Source organism: Macrotis lagotis, chromosome 8 (assembly GCF_037893015.1).
Source record: "Macrotis lagotis isolate mMagLag1 chromosome 8, bilby.v1.9.chrom.fasta, whole genome shotgun sequence".
Classification (NCBI taxonomy): domain Eukaryota; kingdom Metazoa; phylum Chordata; class Mammalia; order Peramelemorphia; family Peramelidae; genus Macrotis; species Macrotis lagotis.
In genome coordinates, this window is record NC_133665.1 from 147149313 (window position 1) to 147166016 (window position 16704).

The following is a 16704-nucleotide window of genomic DNA, read 5'->3' on the forward strand; positions in this document are numbered from 1 at the left end:
TTACACAGTTTAATTTGCCTTATTTCAGTTCCTAAGAATTTCACAAAGCTCAATAATACACATCAAATATCTTCCATCTAGAATCTTCTAATATCTGACAAGATACTCACAAATATTCCAGACTGGTCAACTCTGAACAGCTAAATTTAGATATGTGTGACCTCATTCTTCACCTCCCCGAAGATACAAGAAAGAGCTACTCCCTAGAGAATTATATAATTGTACATTTGTCAGGACATATAATTTTTTAAAAGGTAATTCCCCATTATTCTTCGAAGGGAATCATTTTATCAAAATAAGAGGTTTTGGGTTATTTTCATTCTGTCCAGGAGAAGATAAGATTGCTTAACATCAGGTTTCTGAAATCCATGAGCTTTCCGATGTGACACTAAGAGAATCTATACACAAAAGAATTGCTCATTAATCAGAATAATTAGGCCAGCATGACCCAACTACTTTCTTTTTCAGATAATAAGCCTAAGTTTTTTGGCTAGGAATGATATCTAAAGATGAGTAAATAGTTGCATAAAATTAAAAGTTCATATAGACTTCCTTGTAGGTATAAAACCATGCTCATTTTCCTAGTCCAAATAATTCCACTCATTAATATCAAGCTAGAAAATGTTAAAGTCCACGATAGCATATGTGCATTTTATTATTGAATTTTACAATTTTTCCTCCAATCTTGCTTCCCTCCCCCCACCCCTACATAAAAATGTCTGATAGTCTTTACATTGTTTCCATGCTATACATTGATCAAAACTGAATGTGTTGAGAGAGAAATAATATCCTTAGGGATCATATCATATCATTTAAAATAGCAAAATTACATAAGATACCTTTTTAAAAAATTAAAGATAATAACCTTTGGTCTATGTTCAAACTCCACAATTCCCTCTTTGGATATAGATGGTATTCTTCAATGCAGATGCCCCCAAATCGTCTCTGATTGTTGTACTGATGAAATTAGTAATCCTTCAAGATTGATCACCAATCCCATGTTGCTGTTAGGGTGTACAATATTCTTCTGGTTCTGCTCATCTTGCTCAGCATCAGTTCATGCAAATTCTTCCAGGTTTATCTGAATTCCCATCCCTCCTGGTTTCTAATAGAATAATAGTATGCCATAACATACATATACCACAATTTGTTCAACCATACCCCAATTGATGGACATTCATTCAATTTTCAATTCTTTGTCACCACAAACAGGGCTGCTATGAATATTTTTGTACAAATGATGTTTTTACCCTTTTTATTATCTTTTCAGGTTATAGACACAGTAGTTGTATTGCTAGATCAAAGGGTATGCACATTTTTATTGCCCTTTGGTCATAATTCCAGATTGCTCTCTAGAAAGATTGGATGAGTTCACAGCTTCACCAATAATGCAAAGATTTCCCACATTCTTTTCAGCATTGATCATTGCCTTTTCTGGTCATATTGGCCAGTTTGAGAGGTGTGAGGTGGTACCTCAGAGGAGCATGTAGGAATTTTATAAAGATATTTGTACACTCCCATCCTCAGATTTTTCTTTTTTTTATTTTTATAAAAAGAATTATGTATAAGGGAAAAAATACTTAATATACCTAAGTCTTAAGAATAACATTCAGAAGTGATGGTCAAAAATGATATTCTGACCATTTCTAAAAAAAAAAAAAAGACTTTTTACATGTTCTATTGGTATCCTCCAGTGTAACATTTCAATGGGACAGCTAATTCCTTCATTTTACCCATGAAGAGACAGAGGTTCAGAGTGGTTAAATATATTTGCCAAAGTCTTTGTTTCTTTCCACTATACTTGCCTCTCCTCCTACATACCCATTTCAGATTAGGAAGAGAAAGAACATGTGTGTGTGTGTGTGTGTGTGTGTGTGTGTGTGTGTGTGTGTGCATATTATGCAAAATTCAAAGAAGTGCAGAAATATTAACTACTCTTCTCCACCACCCCAATTGTAATCCTAGAATGTAACTGCAAAAATGTCAGCTTTGTAACAAAGTGTCAACATGCTACTTTTGTTTGAATCTTGGAAGAGTTATTAAAAGATAGGGCAGGTTTTACACTTATTTTAAAAATAAAACATCATTAATCCCTCAGGGCTACCTAGAAAAAATAATTCTATAAGGTGCATAAAAGTTCTAGTCTGCATTGATAAAATTAACTTTGTTTATTGACAATTCAATACACTGATGAAATTAGAAGTCTACTCTCCCTTCAAACAAATTACAACTACTAATATAACTTTTTCAATGTAATAGAATTTCAAACTCATACCTCTTAACCTCTCACAATTGCAGGAGGGATAGATACATACCCAACCCCAACAAAACGAACAGAAGAAAAATCAGTCAAACACACACACACAAATATTAGGCATAAATAGAAGAAAATAATTCCCCCACAACTCAATCATCTCTCTCTTTTCAAATTTAAGAGAGTTGCTTCACTGTCCTCAGGGTTACTGAAGTAAGTATAATCTCACCTTTTTTATCTAATCCATTTCTGATCTCAGATTCTGTAGTCACATTTTTGGTTTGTCCAAGTCTTAACAATAATATCTTTTCCTCTTGCCTCAAAGAATGATTAAGGAACATCAAAAGAGTAACGCTTCTCTACCAGTCCTTGCTACTGGACAGGGGCATGAGAGAGTTATGGAACTGTGTTTAGTAGGCAAATTTGACTTCTTTCCAAAAAAAAAAAAGTCCTTGGCTTATACCATAGCATACTACATTGATTTTTCCAATGTAGCAGTTTTAGAAGTAATGCTTAACATCCCTTTACTTTATTCTATTCTATCTCTTTCCAATAGGCTCCTATTTCGACATATCATTTCCATTTGTGTCCAAGACCATACATCATTGGTGTTCTTTTTATGTAAAAATCAGAGAATAAAGACCATGGTATTGAAAATAACATTATTTTTCTCTTAATTTTATTGTACCAACTCTACCAAATTTAATTATACTGGATAAGTAGTTACACAATTACCTTCTGTTGTGTTCTTCAACTGCTATATTTTCATAAATTCTACTTCATGCTGCTATCCCTAGAACACTGGAAATGGATGCTTGTTGATATGAAATTTACTATAATTGCAATGAAAATATAGCTTACATAATTATAGTGCTAAGAAGAAATTCTAGATGTGTAAAGACCACATGGTCAAGTATTTTTAGAACAAGTACATACTTGGTCCAATTTCTGGCATCCAGAGGAAAATGGGACAGGATCTTGGACAAATCCCAAAGATTTCTCTGATCCAGAAAACTGTATCTGTGAACTCCCAAGGTACTGTTGACATCTGAGTCTCTGTGTCTAGGTCACCCAAGTAGTACAAAGTTAGAACTGAAGATTAAATCTCTCTGGCAGTATCTATGCTGACAAAGTTCAGTATAAAACAATGATTATCTGGCAGAATTTATTTGAAGTTATTTACACATTATGTGTTCTAAGATTTAAAACCGCCTTTTTTCCTTCTATATAAAAGTCTTTAGCTGCCCAGGTGTTTTTCTGAACTTCCTTCTTCTTATTTAGAGGTGTGTGTGTGTGTGTGTGTGTGTGTGTGTGTGTGTGTGTATAAACAAATATGTAAATATGCATACATAAACATGTATGCATTGCTTAAATATATAATATCAAATAGGATGCACTATCCTGTGTGCCTTATAGCACATTCTCTAAATCAAGGAGAATGCCATTATAATGATTCTATTTTCCACATGAACTTAGTATGTGAGATTAAATTATATTCCTCAAAGCAAATAGTAAAAATTTAATTAACACATGAAATTTGTCTTAGGCACCAATTATAAGAGGACTACAAGATAACTTCAAAGAGAATCTTGAAATTGAAATCTTTATCTTACATTTCTGGTATCATTTTTTCTTAGAATTTGAGTCGTGGAAAAAACACATGACAATACCCACCCATCCATGACTTAGATGATAAATCTTTAAGAGTTGCTTGAGTTTCACAGAGAAAAAAAGTCAAGAATTAAAGGTGTTATGAGAACAGAGATATTCTTGGCTTCAGGTTGATCCCCTGTACTCTGAAACCTTTCCTTCCAGGGAGTATGTGCAGATTTAGAGGTGAGTGGTATGCTAGAAATTTTTCAATGAAATGTATTTCATTTTATTGAATAATTTGTCAAAAATTACATTGATATTAAAAGAGCCAGAGTAGAATTATTCTTAAGGTTCTTTGGTTCCAAGTCCAATGGGCCTTCTATTATACTATGCTGCCTACTCTGATTAATTATACATTATTTTCTCCTTGAAAACTTGCACTGCCTATTTCCTCACACTAAAACATTTATGATTTTTCTAAGACTAAACCATAGCAAACATGCTTAATTGTTACATTTATAAATGGAATATTTTAATCAAAGTACAATAATAATAAATAACCTGATAAATACTTTTCAAAAACTGATTTATGACCTTCTCTGAAGAACAGAATGGTGTAGTAGGAAAAAGAAGTACATTTTTGAGAGATAAAGAATCCTGTAAATAACCAATTATAAAACTATTAAGTGGCAATATTTAATAGAGAGAGAAGTGAAATAATCCATTAAACTGGAAACTCTTCCACCCCACTGCTGACTCAAAAACTATTATTGTATCTCTCAGAAAATACTTCCAGGACGACATCAATTTGACTTTTGGCAACTATATCGATATGTTCTTTTCATTTCTCATATCCATCTCAGTGATAGATTTAATGGTTTAGAGCTATGGGAACAGTGAATGAAATAAGACTTAGGAAATATTATCAAGATCCATACAAACTGGAAATGATGAAGATAAGAATAGCCATTAGAATTAAAATTCAACTTGGAGGAATGGTTATTGCCCTGAGATAAAAAATACTGCTTTAACATGGAAGTGAAGATAGAATCCAGTTGAAAATTAGGGTGCTTTGGTTCAAGCTTTTGTGGAGTCAAGAAAATAATCATTTTATAGCAGTTAAAACAAAGTGATACTTATTTTCTCAAACTGCTGAAAGTCATTTAGCTTAATAGACATGGTCAAAAGATGTATTTGATTACTCTAGTGTTACTGTAGGAACTCAGAGAAAGTTATGACCTTTGCAGTCACATCCTCCACCATGTAAAAAATGCAATGTTTCAAAAAGAACACTAAACTGGGTAGATGATATGGACTGGCACTAAAGACATTCTAATTGGGAAGAAATTGACTTTAGCCAAATGCTTTTACTTATACCTTTGGACCTTGGGTTCTCCTTTATAAAAATGAAGAAGTAGGGGTGATCTCAAAGGTGTGATTGTATGACTCTGGGTAAGTCACTTAACCCTATTTGCCTCAGTTTCCTCTCTGTAAAATGAACTGGAGAGAGAAAGAGAAAACCTCAAGATCGAGTCATAAAAATTTAGATACAAGTGAAATGCCTGAAGAGTAACAACAACAATACTGGAATACCTTTATCCCCTGACATCTTACCTTTCTTTAATAGCCCAATTTAAATACCACCTCCTCCATAAAGCCTTCCCTGATTCTGATCCCCCCTTTTTACCCTTGGATATGATGCAATAATTTGTTTTACATTTTTTGTGTATTGTAGTCATGTAATATTGTGCCTTGCAGTTTTCTACATTTTCTTTCCCTACTAGAGTATAAATTCCATGAAACCTGAGACTTTGATCTAAACTTTCATATAGTTATTTGCTTTATGAGTGAATGCCTATATACCTTATTGAGCAGAATACATAATAACATGGAAGTTAGTGAATTCCCATCAACATTCTAGGACTCTCTTAATGTTCTGACACCCATATTTACAGTGATTAACCATAGGGCAACTATCTCAGAATTTCTCTTTTTTTTTTTTTTTTTTTTTTTTTAGTTTTTTGCAAGGCAATGGGGTTAAGTGGCTTGTCCAAGGCCACACAGCTAGGTAATTAGAAAGTTTCTGAGGTCAGATTTGAACTCAGGTACTCCTGACTCCAGGGCTGGTGCTCTACCCACTGCACCATCTAGCTGCCTCTCAGAATTTCTTAATCTATGAGTATGTGTGTGTGTGTGTGTGTGCATATGTGTGCATGTTTGTGTGTGTGTTATGAACCCCTTATATCAGTCTAGTGAATACTTTCTCAGAGTAATATATTAAATACTGAAAATTAAATAAATCTAATTGGAAAAGCAATTATACTGAAACAAATCTAACCTCCAGATTAAGACCCTCTAATCTTATGTGTATACATACACACACACACACAAACACACAAGCATTCTTTACATATTTTTTACTTATCAGTTCTTTCAGTGGGGATAGGGGGGCTCCTCCTTAGTATGTCCCTTGAAATTAATTTAGGTAGGTCAACATGATTTATTCACTCAAAGTTGTTCTTAAAGCAATCATCAATAGTCTTTGAACATTGCCTGGGGCACCTAGTAGTTAAGGGACTTGACTAAGATTTCATAGACAGGTATCTGTCAAACGTATGCCTTTTACCCAAGTCTTAAGTCAACAAAGTCAGCTTTATATCTTCTATTCATATTTCCTCTAATACTTATTATAGAAATTTTGAGTGACAAAGGCCATCAGAAACTGACTTTATGCCTGATGAAATTGGGTTGAATAGAAGTAAAAGTACAGAGCTCCAGTGTATGTTATCCTGGCCTAAAGAATTGAGGGAAAGGATTCATTTGAAGTAAACATTTTAATAGTCTTTCAATTTTTCTAGTGTTTTAGGCAAGACTTTTTGCATGCAAATTGAACCTCAGAGCAAATGATACTCAAAGGTATGTGTATAAATATACAAATGAACACAGTACCTTGACTTATGTTTCTTTGCTATTGGTTCCGTCCTTTTTTTGCTCTTTTTAAAAGATGCCCCTTTAAAAATTCCCACTCACCATCTGCTTGTAAATTTCCTGAAACACAGTAAATGTTGAGCCAGAGATGGCTTGGGAGACTATTCCAAATGGCATTAACACCCATATTTATGAAAGTTAAACATGAGTAGAGTTGAACTTTATGCATTTTCTCTTTTCCCCTCCACAGCTATTCCATAACAGCCCCAGGTGTCTGGATTTATCCAATTACATACAATTTAGTGAAAGCAAAGGAAGCAAAAGAAAAGCTACTTATATATGAAATATTCCCCCAAAGGCAGTGATTGCCTTCCAGCTGCAGTGGATAGTTGAGAAACTTTGGTTGATTTAGGAACACAGTCCATTTATGGTTTTAAAGGCTACAAGCTTGAATTTCCAATAAGGTATTGCTTACATGGCTCAGTTGGACACTTTTCTCATCTTGATTTTAGGGGGAATAAAATGGGGTATAAAATAGTATTCACTTCCATGACCACATCTTAAAATGCATTGCTCTTTATGAAATACTTGTACATTTTGACACGGGATGAAGCAAGGATAATTTACACTCTCAGAATGTTTTCTTTCAACACAATAAAAGAGAAAGAAGCCTAGAATTAAAATGCTCCCCTTTCTCTATACTACAATACAGCTTACTTGAACTACATAAAACGATGGTCATGGGTGATTTATCTTTTGGTCACTATATTATATAACCTCTCAATCTCTAAACCATACCTACATAAATAGTCTATTATAAAAACACATGCTATTCATAGTCAATATTAACTTAGCAGTATCAGTGCATTGTTTTGCATCTCACATTTTTGATTTTGTAAATGTATCTCTCCCAAATTCCTTCCTTGATGCTTTGTAAAAAGCTGAAAAGACATTGTAGTCTGTAAGTGGCAATCATCAACTGAGTATGCAAAGATTGAATTCTTGTTGGCATAACCCTATAACCCAAAAGTAATTTCATTATCCTCAAGTTTTTTTAGGATGAAAAAGGCTCACTGGGTTTGATTCCCTCCTGTAGCCATACCATTTTCAAGCTAACTCTGCATCTGTGGGGTAGAAACAGATGACTGGTTCAGTTCAAATCTAGGGTCTGACACCAACAAGCAAAATACAGGAATAGTAATTATCCATGTCTGAACAATAGCTCTGGCCAGGAAAAGTCACAAGTTCTGTAGCTCCTGATAAGCCAAAAGTAATATCATATTAATCTCTAATGGAGGGTATAGAATTATCTACCATCTCTATTATTGTCTCATCACCTTTCCTAGAATTGTACACCCCACACCGCACCAGAAAACCCCAGGGCTGTTTCTGCCCACCCCTTCTAAACTGAAGACATTATCTTACCACAAATTCAGATCTTAAGAAATGGTCTACCTAACAAGTAGAAAAGAATCTCTACAATGAACCCACAAAAAAGAAACTAAGTGATTTGGGGATCCCAGAACATAATTCCTCCTTGAGGTTTCTTTAATGTAGGACAATCTTAATTGAGACAAACCCCTAAGTCCCAGAGAAGGTACTGCTTGCCATCCTTTCCTTCTCCTTCTAATTGATTGTTCCTTTGAAAGATGAATCTGTTTACCACTGTCTTTCTGCATTATACCTCTTCTCTGTACATTTTGCTCATAGAAACCCTGGAGGAACAGAGGACTTGGCCAGGAATATCCCATATTCAAAGTGCAAAAGGTCACTTGAACTTCTCCTTTTCAATAACTTTTTGTTGTTGTGTAAGAGGGAGCTGGACAATGGTTAGTTAACAAGAAAGACTCCCACATGAATAGTTAAATCCAGCTTGTACTATAAGATTTTCAAGCTACAAGTAGTCACGTTCCTTCTACCTTCAGCCAGCTCCCCCTCTCTCTACATGCAGGTGAAAGCAGGGGCTCTTTCTCCCACAAAAAGCCTCAGCTGTTCAATCCTGTGTGAATAGCTGCAATTTGCAAATTAGAGAAAAATTACAGTGTTTACTACTATATCTTTTTTGTCTCCACCCACATCATTACCACTGGTATTTGTTTCCATTTCTTCTGAGCCCAGGCAGAACTCTGTGTGTGTGTGTGTGTGTGTGTGTGTGTGTGTGTGTGTGTGTGTGTGTGCATGTGAGAGAGAGAGAGAGAGAGAGAGAGAGAGAGAGAGAGAGAGAGAGAGAGAGAGTTAGTTTGATGGTTGGGGCAAATTGCTGAGAAAGGCTGTTTCTTAAGGAGTCCCTTTTAGTTGACAAAACAGAAGAGAAATGAGCCCTCTCTGGATGTAGTGAGGCAACATATATGCCTTCCAACAGTCTCATCCCCTCTTTTGCTTTCACATTTTATTCTATTCACATATACAGGCCCACTCTGCAGCATTATCTACAGTGATTTAAAAGAGGCAAAAGGACTGCTCCCGGTACTGATTCCAAAGAAAGTGAATCAGAGTGTTCTCTCTCTCTCTCTCTCTCTCTCTCACTCTCTCCCTCCCTCCCTCTTTCTCCCTCTATCCTTTTTTCCTCCTCTCCCTCCCTCCCTCCTTCTCTCCCTTTCCATCTAAGAATCTCAGAAAGAGAAGAGGAGGCATTCCCCACAAGATTTTCAGTTCTCCATTTCTTTCCCTAAATTTCCCCTCAAATCTTACTGTTTCAGCCTTTTCTTGAAGAACTCTACAATTTTCTGGTCCTTCCTTGAAGCATAGCACAATCCTGAAATCCATATCCCCAGAGCCCAAATCACCTCCCATTGCAAAAAAACAGCTTTTCCAAGGTGGCATAGTTATGAATGTGGCAACAGAAATAAGGTGCTAGCCAGAACTGGGCTGGATGGTTAAGGGCAGGGGATTCATTCAGGCACAAGCTGTGACTCTGGGCTGTTAGTCTCTTGGGTTGCAAACACAGAACTTAATTCTTGAGGAGGTGTCTTGACATGCTGCATTTCATCATAGAGAGCCCCTTTAGAGAAATCTATTCGGGAAAGATCGAGTTCCTGAGGATATTGCCTTCAGGAACTGGGTGAGAAAAAGGATGAGGACCTCTGGGTTTTAGCTTAATCATGACAGGAGTAGTGGGGCTGACTGCAAAATAGGAAGAATGCAATTTATTCGAAAAGTTGAGAGAGAGAGAGAGAGAGAGAGAGAGAGAGAGAGAGAGAGAGAGAGAGAGAGACTGTTCTTAATGGTTTCTGTCTTAAAGCTGATGGGCTAACACATACTTAGTCAAAGAAAATAGGGTGTGAGTATGTTGCAGGGGGAGGGGGCCAGGCGGCAGAAACGAACACTGCAGTATAACCCCCACACCTCTGCCCTTATCCCTCCAGTCTCTCGGAAAACTGGTTTTCATCTCATTTTTAGCAATCGGATCCTTGAACTCCGAGACAGAAACCCGATGTGGGCAAGGCAGAGCCATCTCGGCACAGTCTCTCACTGACGTGGCTCCCTCAGTAGCTGCCTCGGAGGATTTCACTTACAATGTCCCGGGTACAGGGAGAGGGACTTGGACTGGGGCTGGGGGAGGGGGATGTGTTTGCAGGACTCCCCCCCCCCCATCAGGGAATGATGCATAGGGAAAGGAGGAAAAGTAGGTTCTTAGCATGTAATTTTGAGTAAATATTCTTTGCAATTGACATGAGCTCACGTCTGGACTGGAGAGAGGGAAGAATGTCAGCAAAGTGCCTGGGGCTCCAAATCCGACCTGGGCAGCCCACCAAGGGTGTGACAGAGCGGAGGCAGAGTCGGGGCTCCCGTCCCCCCTCCATTTGTCTTGCCCCCTGGTCCTCTCCTTCGCAGCCCCGTTCTGCTTCATCCCAAGCCCTGCGAAAGACAGGCTTCAGGGCTGGCCAAGGGACCCTGCCAGCTATTGCTCGGGAACCTCCTGGTGTCTAAGAAGGACTCAAAGGAGGGATTTCGGAGCTGTCCAGGGCTGAACAGAAGTGTAGCCCCCGAATCTCCCTTGGGGAAGCAATCCTGAGGCAGACTGGGATGAGCGGCTGTGGTAAGGGGAGGGGGGCGCTGAAGAAGGAGCAGTTGTCACCCTCGTTTCATCTTTAAGATTCCCTAGGTGACAGCAGCTCCACAGGGACCCCCAAGCACCCTGACAGACGCGCGAGCGGGTGCAAGCCTAATGAAATCAGCACCTTGGAGCCCCCCCCCCCTCCCCGATTGTTTCTTGTAATAAATAGGGCAGTAAATCCAGAGAGATGTTGGAAGAGAGACGAGAGAGAGAGAGAGAGAGAGAGAGAGAGAGAGAGAGAGAGAGAGAGAGAGAGAGAGACTAGCACGATTCCGCTCCCGGGGAGGGACCCGCAGACTCTCAGAGGAGAGTGTGGTGAGTTGAGACCCCATCCCCAGCGGGGTGCCCGCAAGCCAGCAGGGAGAGAAGAGCCGGGCAGCAGCATCCACGCTCCCCGGGGCCGGCTTTGGGACGGGAGGCGCGGAGGGCGCCCCGAGCCCTTTGCACGCTACTGCCGGGGAGCCTACCTGAAACAGCCTTAGGATGTTCGCTACCATGATGGACACGGAGCTGCCCGACGCTCCGATGACTCCCACCACTTTCTCCGGCTTGACGAAGACCGGCGGCTCGCCGTTGGTGCAGCGCACGTCGGAGGTGTCCTTCTGGATGAGCGCCTGGACGAAAGTGAGCGACTGTTCCAGCGCGTAAGTGTCCCTGGAACAAGTGTCCAGGATCCGCGCGCCGAGCGTGACATTGGGCAGCAGCTCGGGATCGCTGTTGATCTGGTCCAGGGCGTAGAGCATCGCCTCCAGCCTGTGGATCCCGTTCTCCTTCTTGATGTCCCCGCAGGGCGCGCCGCTGGGACCCTTGGCGTGCACCGGGAAAAGCCCCCCGAGGGTGATGTCCCCCTCCAGCCGGATGGAGTGCGGGCCGTACATCTCTTGGCCTTGCGCCGCGGCGGCGGCCGCCAGGAGCACCTCCAGCAAACAACAAGGCAACTTCATCAAAGTCAGGAGATGGAACAGTCTCCCCAGCTGGAACATGGTGTTGGAGCAGTCGCGGCCGCCGCCGCCGAGGCTGCCGCCGCCGAGGCTGCTGCTGCGGTGCTGCTGGTGCTGCCGGCGCTGCTGGCGGTGGCGGAGGCGGCCCCGGCCCCGGCCCCGGCGGCGGTGGCGGGCGCTGCGATGCCCAGGTGCCCTGCTCTGGCCAGCTGGGGCTCCCGGGGTCTCCTTCATGCACGGCGCGGGGGCTGTCTGGGGGACTGAAGAGACCACGGGGGGGTCCCGTGTTGCCTCCCAGACTAGGGCGCACTGCGCTCCTGCTTCTTGTCTCTCTCCTCTCTCTCTCTGGCTCTTACTCTCTCTCCCTCTCCGCCCGGCCGTGCTCCCCAGCAGCACAGCACTGGGGAAAGGGAAGGAATTGCTAGCGCTTTAAATGGTCCTTCGGCTCCCTCTCTTCCCCAGCCTCCTCCTCCTCCTCCCACTCCCTCCTCCCCTCCCCTCTCCACCCTTCCCCGACTCCCCCTCCCCCTAGGGTTTGCATCATCACGCAGGGAGGGGCTGCGTGCTGAGGTAATGGGGAGGTGGGTGGGCAGCCACCAGGGTGGGTAAGGGTAGAGGGAGCAGCTGGTCTGGCAGCAGCCGAGATGCCTAGGTAGGCTGGGGCTCCCTGGGCGTGCTGTGCTTGCTGCGCCGGGTACGAGCTCCGGACCCAACTCTCCATCACCATCCTGCCCAGACTCACAAACTGACGGGGGCGGCTGGTGTGTGCCCTGGGGAAGACGGCCGGATTGCTGTCTTGCTCCGGGGGACTTCGGGGCAGGAGCCTAAAGACTGGGGGAAAGAACCCGGGCGCTCTCTCCAAGTCTTGTCTCGTGCCAGGTTATCAGGAGGCCGGAGGAAAGCAAAGGGCAGAGAGAGCGGAAAAAGCGCTTGGGAGAAGGGGAGAATGAAGACGGGTCCCATCCGCTGGTTCTACGGGACGATTCCGGCTGGTGCGCGCACACACTCACACACACACACACACACACACACACACACACACACACACACACACACACAAACACACACAACCTGGATGTGTAGCAGTGGGGCTGCCTTCTCGCCTGCCCACTTGACCCACCAGCCCTGCTTCTACCATCCCACAATTAAACCGATGCCCAGAACAAATCAGTCACAGAGAGGGCACGAAAGCGCGTCCTTCCCCTTTCCCCCTGCTCCTAGAGACGCAATTAGTTAGAGCTTGCCAAAGCCGCCTGTTAAATTGATATTTTATACCCCATCAGAAAACTTCCTTTTGCATGGCATAATGTAAGTCTCTGAGCCATAGAGAAGGCAGATTAAGGAGTTAGGTTTAGGAATGAGCAGGGGTGAAAGGAAGGAGGGAGGCACTGTCATGTCGGTGACTCCCACCCCCACCCCTGAAATGCACCCTGAAAGGAGGGTATTGGGGGTGGATAGACGCTGTTTCCATTCATGCAGAAGTTAGTTGTTACAAGATAGCAAGATGTATCTTCCACAAAAGCTTTGGACTGAATACTTCTTCTACAGGACACATGATTCTTTTCCTCCCTTCCCAGTGACAAGCAGACACAATCCTTTAGGTAATGGAAGAGCAACAGGTGGCACTAAATGTACTCCGACAGAAGCATGCTATTCCTTTTGCTACTGGCTCCAGAGGGATCATTTAAGAAATTATAAATGCTTGAGAGGCAGGACTTTGGGAGTGACAAGGGAATTGCCCTTGCAGTCCTAGAGCCCTCTGTTTAAGCCTTGCCTCTGACACAAAATTACTTCTCTCAAAGTGGGGGAAAGTGGAGGAGCAGGCCAATTAATTTCCACCCCACCCCCAAATCTGCTGAGCACATTACTGAGCAGCTGCTACTCTATTTCAGTGGAAGAGAGGTTTTTGGTAGGAAATCCCTATGTCAGTGAATTAGGAAGGAAGGAAGGAAGGAAGGAAGGAATGAAGGAAGGAAGGAAGGAAGGAAGGAAGGAAAGAAGAGAGGGAGGGAGGGAGGGAGAGAGGGAAGGAAAAGGGAGAGAGGGAGGAAGGAAAAAGGAAAGAGTAAGGAAGGAAAGGAGGGAAGGAGAGGAAGGAGGAAGGGAGGAAGGAAGTAAAGAATAAAAGGAGGGAGAGAGGGAAGGAAAATGGGAGGAAGGAAGAAGAAATGAAGAAAGGGATGGAAGGAAGAAGGAATAAGGAAAGAAGAAGAAAGAGGAAGGAAGGAAAAAGGAAGAAATGAATCAGAAAAGAAGAAAGGAGGGAAGGGAAGGAGGAAAGGCAGGAGAGGAGGGAGGAAAGAAAAAAAGATGGAGAAAGGAAGGAAGAAGGAACAGGGAAGGAAGAAAGGAGGGAAGGAGGAAGAAAAGAGGAAGAAAGGAATGAAGGAAGAAAGGAGGAAGGGAAGGAAGGAAGAAGGTAGGAGGGGAAGAAAGACAATAGGGTTAAGTGAGTTGCCCAAGGTCACACAACTAAGTAAGTATTAAGTGTCTGAAGTGGAATTTGAACTCAGGTCCTTCTCAGGTCCACTGTGCTACCTAGCTTTCTCATCTATAGTAACACACTAGGGTAATGCATCTTTTGACAATGTCTATTGAGCTAGTGACATCACAGCTATGGAGAGAGTAAAACTTTAGAGTAAATATGAGGAGCAATATAAAAATACGTTATATACCGGTGAAACTCGTAAAGCTTGTTAAGAAATACTTTTTGGGGGAGGGGTGTGAAATATATCTTAATTAGAAATCTTACATAGAAGAAACTTGGTTGTGATTCTGACTAGAGGAACCAATAGGAGGGAGATGCCTGAAATAACACTTTCTATTATATTAGGACTACAGGGTAACTGTTAAAATGTATAAAACAACCTATCCCCCAAAGACAATTTAGGTACTCCAAGAAATAGAGCTATCAATGCTAGGAAGAGAGATTGTTGAAGGAAAGGGTCATTTTACCTGTTACCTTGTGCCACTTGACCCTTAAAGGTAATGTGTCCTGTTTGTTTGGAAATAAGAAAAGATCTCTATCCATGTAGAAGTGATTTTAAATCACTTTCTTTCCTTTTAATGTCTAAGGTTTGGGCTTTACTATTTTCTCTGATTATTCCTTTCATTTTATTTTGTAGTTTTAATATCATAGGATTTAATATTTTAATATTTTGTGCTAGTACCTTGTGGGTACTCAAAATACAGGATACTGAATTATTGAATAAACACTGAAAACCATCACACACTACCATCTCGCTTAACTACTTTTGCTCTTAACATTCCTTGCTCTTTCTCTCTCTGGATATTTCAATGATCTGCTAATTAAGGAAAATTGAAGATAAAAGAAAGGGTTTAAAAGTATAGAGAAATAAAAAAATAGTTAGAAATCCTGCTTTTTCCATATAGAGAGATTATATTTAAATGTACTCATATGTATCTTTAGATTTTTCTACTAATAACAATTGTTTGACAATATTAACTTTCTTGACACAATTGTTACATTTGCTTTCATCTTTTGTACATAGGCTTTAACTAAATTTATTTATTTGAGAGCTCCTTGTGCAACAACATTAAATTATTCAACATATTTTCCTTTCCTTATTTATAATTACAATATATTACTCCACTGTCAAAATGATATTTTAGAGAACCTTGTAACTCTTTTTAGTCACCTTTTCCTTTGGAGACTCTTGTTGCCTGGTCATATTTACTCTTCCCTTGACATATTTGATATTTACTTTCCCAATGGTTAGAGTACATATCAGACTACATCCAGTCATTCTTTGGTTACTTTTCCTCAAGATTCTCCTTACTTTTACATTAGTAACATTTCTTGCACTGAATAACATTTACTACAGGACATACAATCTTTTTTTAATCACTTGAGAGTAAATTTTTTGATAGATAAGTCAAGAATTTATTAGATGCTTTGATTTTAGTAGTTAAAAATATATATCAGATAGATTGATAGCTGATGTCCCAAACACTGCAATACTTGCTCATATTTTAATTTTGAAATCTCTGCTAGACAATCATCATCCTTCTCCTTTATGTGGAAGCCTTTTAAATATATTTCAGAGGAAGAAAATTTCTGTTTCTCTCTCTTTTTATCCTTATACAATTCTTCTTACTAGGTTTCCCTCCCTCCATTATCTGCATTTCCATTTCCTTCAGGTTCTTTCACTGTGAGATCTTATTTCTTCCTTTCTATTAGGATTCTCATCATTTAGTTTTTAAAAACTCTCCTTTATAGTACTATATTCATATTGTGAATGCCATCCTCTTAAATTTGGTTATATCTGGGAGATCATATTTATCTCTAGATGTTGAAATATCATATTCATTTTATGAGCCCCCCCTTATGTTTTTGTCTCTAATAAAACTCAATTATGTATGAAACTACATTGTGGGTTTTGCAATGCTTATGCCTATTAGCAAAGAGTCATGAGATATTTATCAAAGAGCGGGTCTTCTCTTGTGAAACTATCCTTTATCAATTAGAAAGTCAGGAGGCAGAGAGAAGGGCAACACCCAACTAACTCTAAGTTGCTGAAAAATTAACAAAAAAAGTAATAGTGATCAGATTTGCTGTGGATATTATCTAGGCAAGCTGAGACCCTTTCTCATAAATGGGCATCAAAAAAAAAAAGAGAAAACAAGGTAAAAGCAAGTATTATGGTTGATTTTGTGGCATTGGAAGGAGAAGCATCTGAGAAGGAATTCAAGGTTCTAAAGCTCTGGCTGTACCTCCGTTGAAGAAAGTGAACTGTATTGTGATGTATCAAATCAACACTTGTGTGTCCCCCACCCAGAAACTCCTCCTTGTACACCTGCTTTGCGTTTTATCAAAGATATTGTTTCAACACAATACAATCACTATCATTATTAATGCTAATTAGAACTCCAAATGAATCATAAGCTGTATTAAAAATAACTTTCTTACT

General features: G+C 40.5%; 1 protein-coding gene across 1 annotated transcript in view; it reads right to left on the minus strand.

Moving 5' to 3' along the window:
• The window catches only part of GRM7 (glutamate metabotropic receptor 7), a 1085204-nt gene extending 1073197 nt beyond the window's left edge, over nt 1-12007 (minus strand). Inside the window, exon 1 of the mRNA XM_074196076.1 lies at nt 11300-12007. Within this exon, the coding sequence (XP_074052177.1) occupies nt 11300-12007 (708 nt within the window). The remainder of the gene's footprint in view (nt 1-11299) is intronic.
• Nucleotides 12008-16704: the final 4697 nt, after the last annotated feature.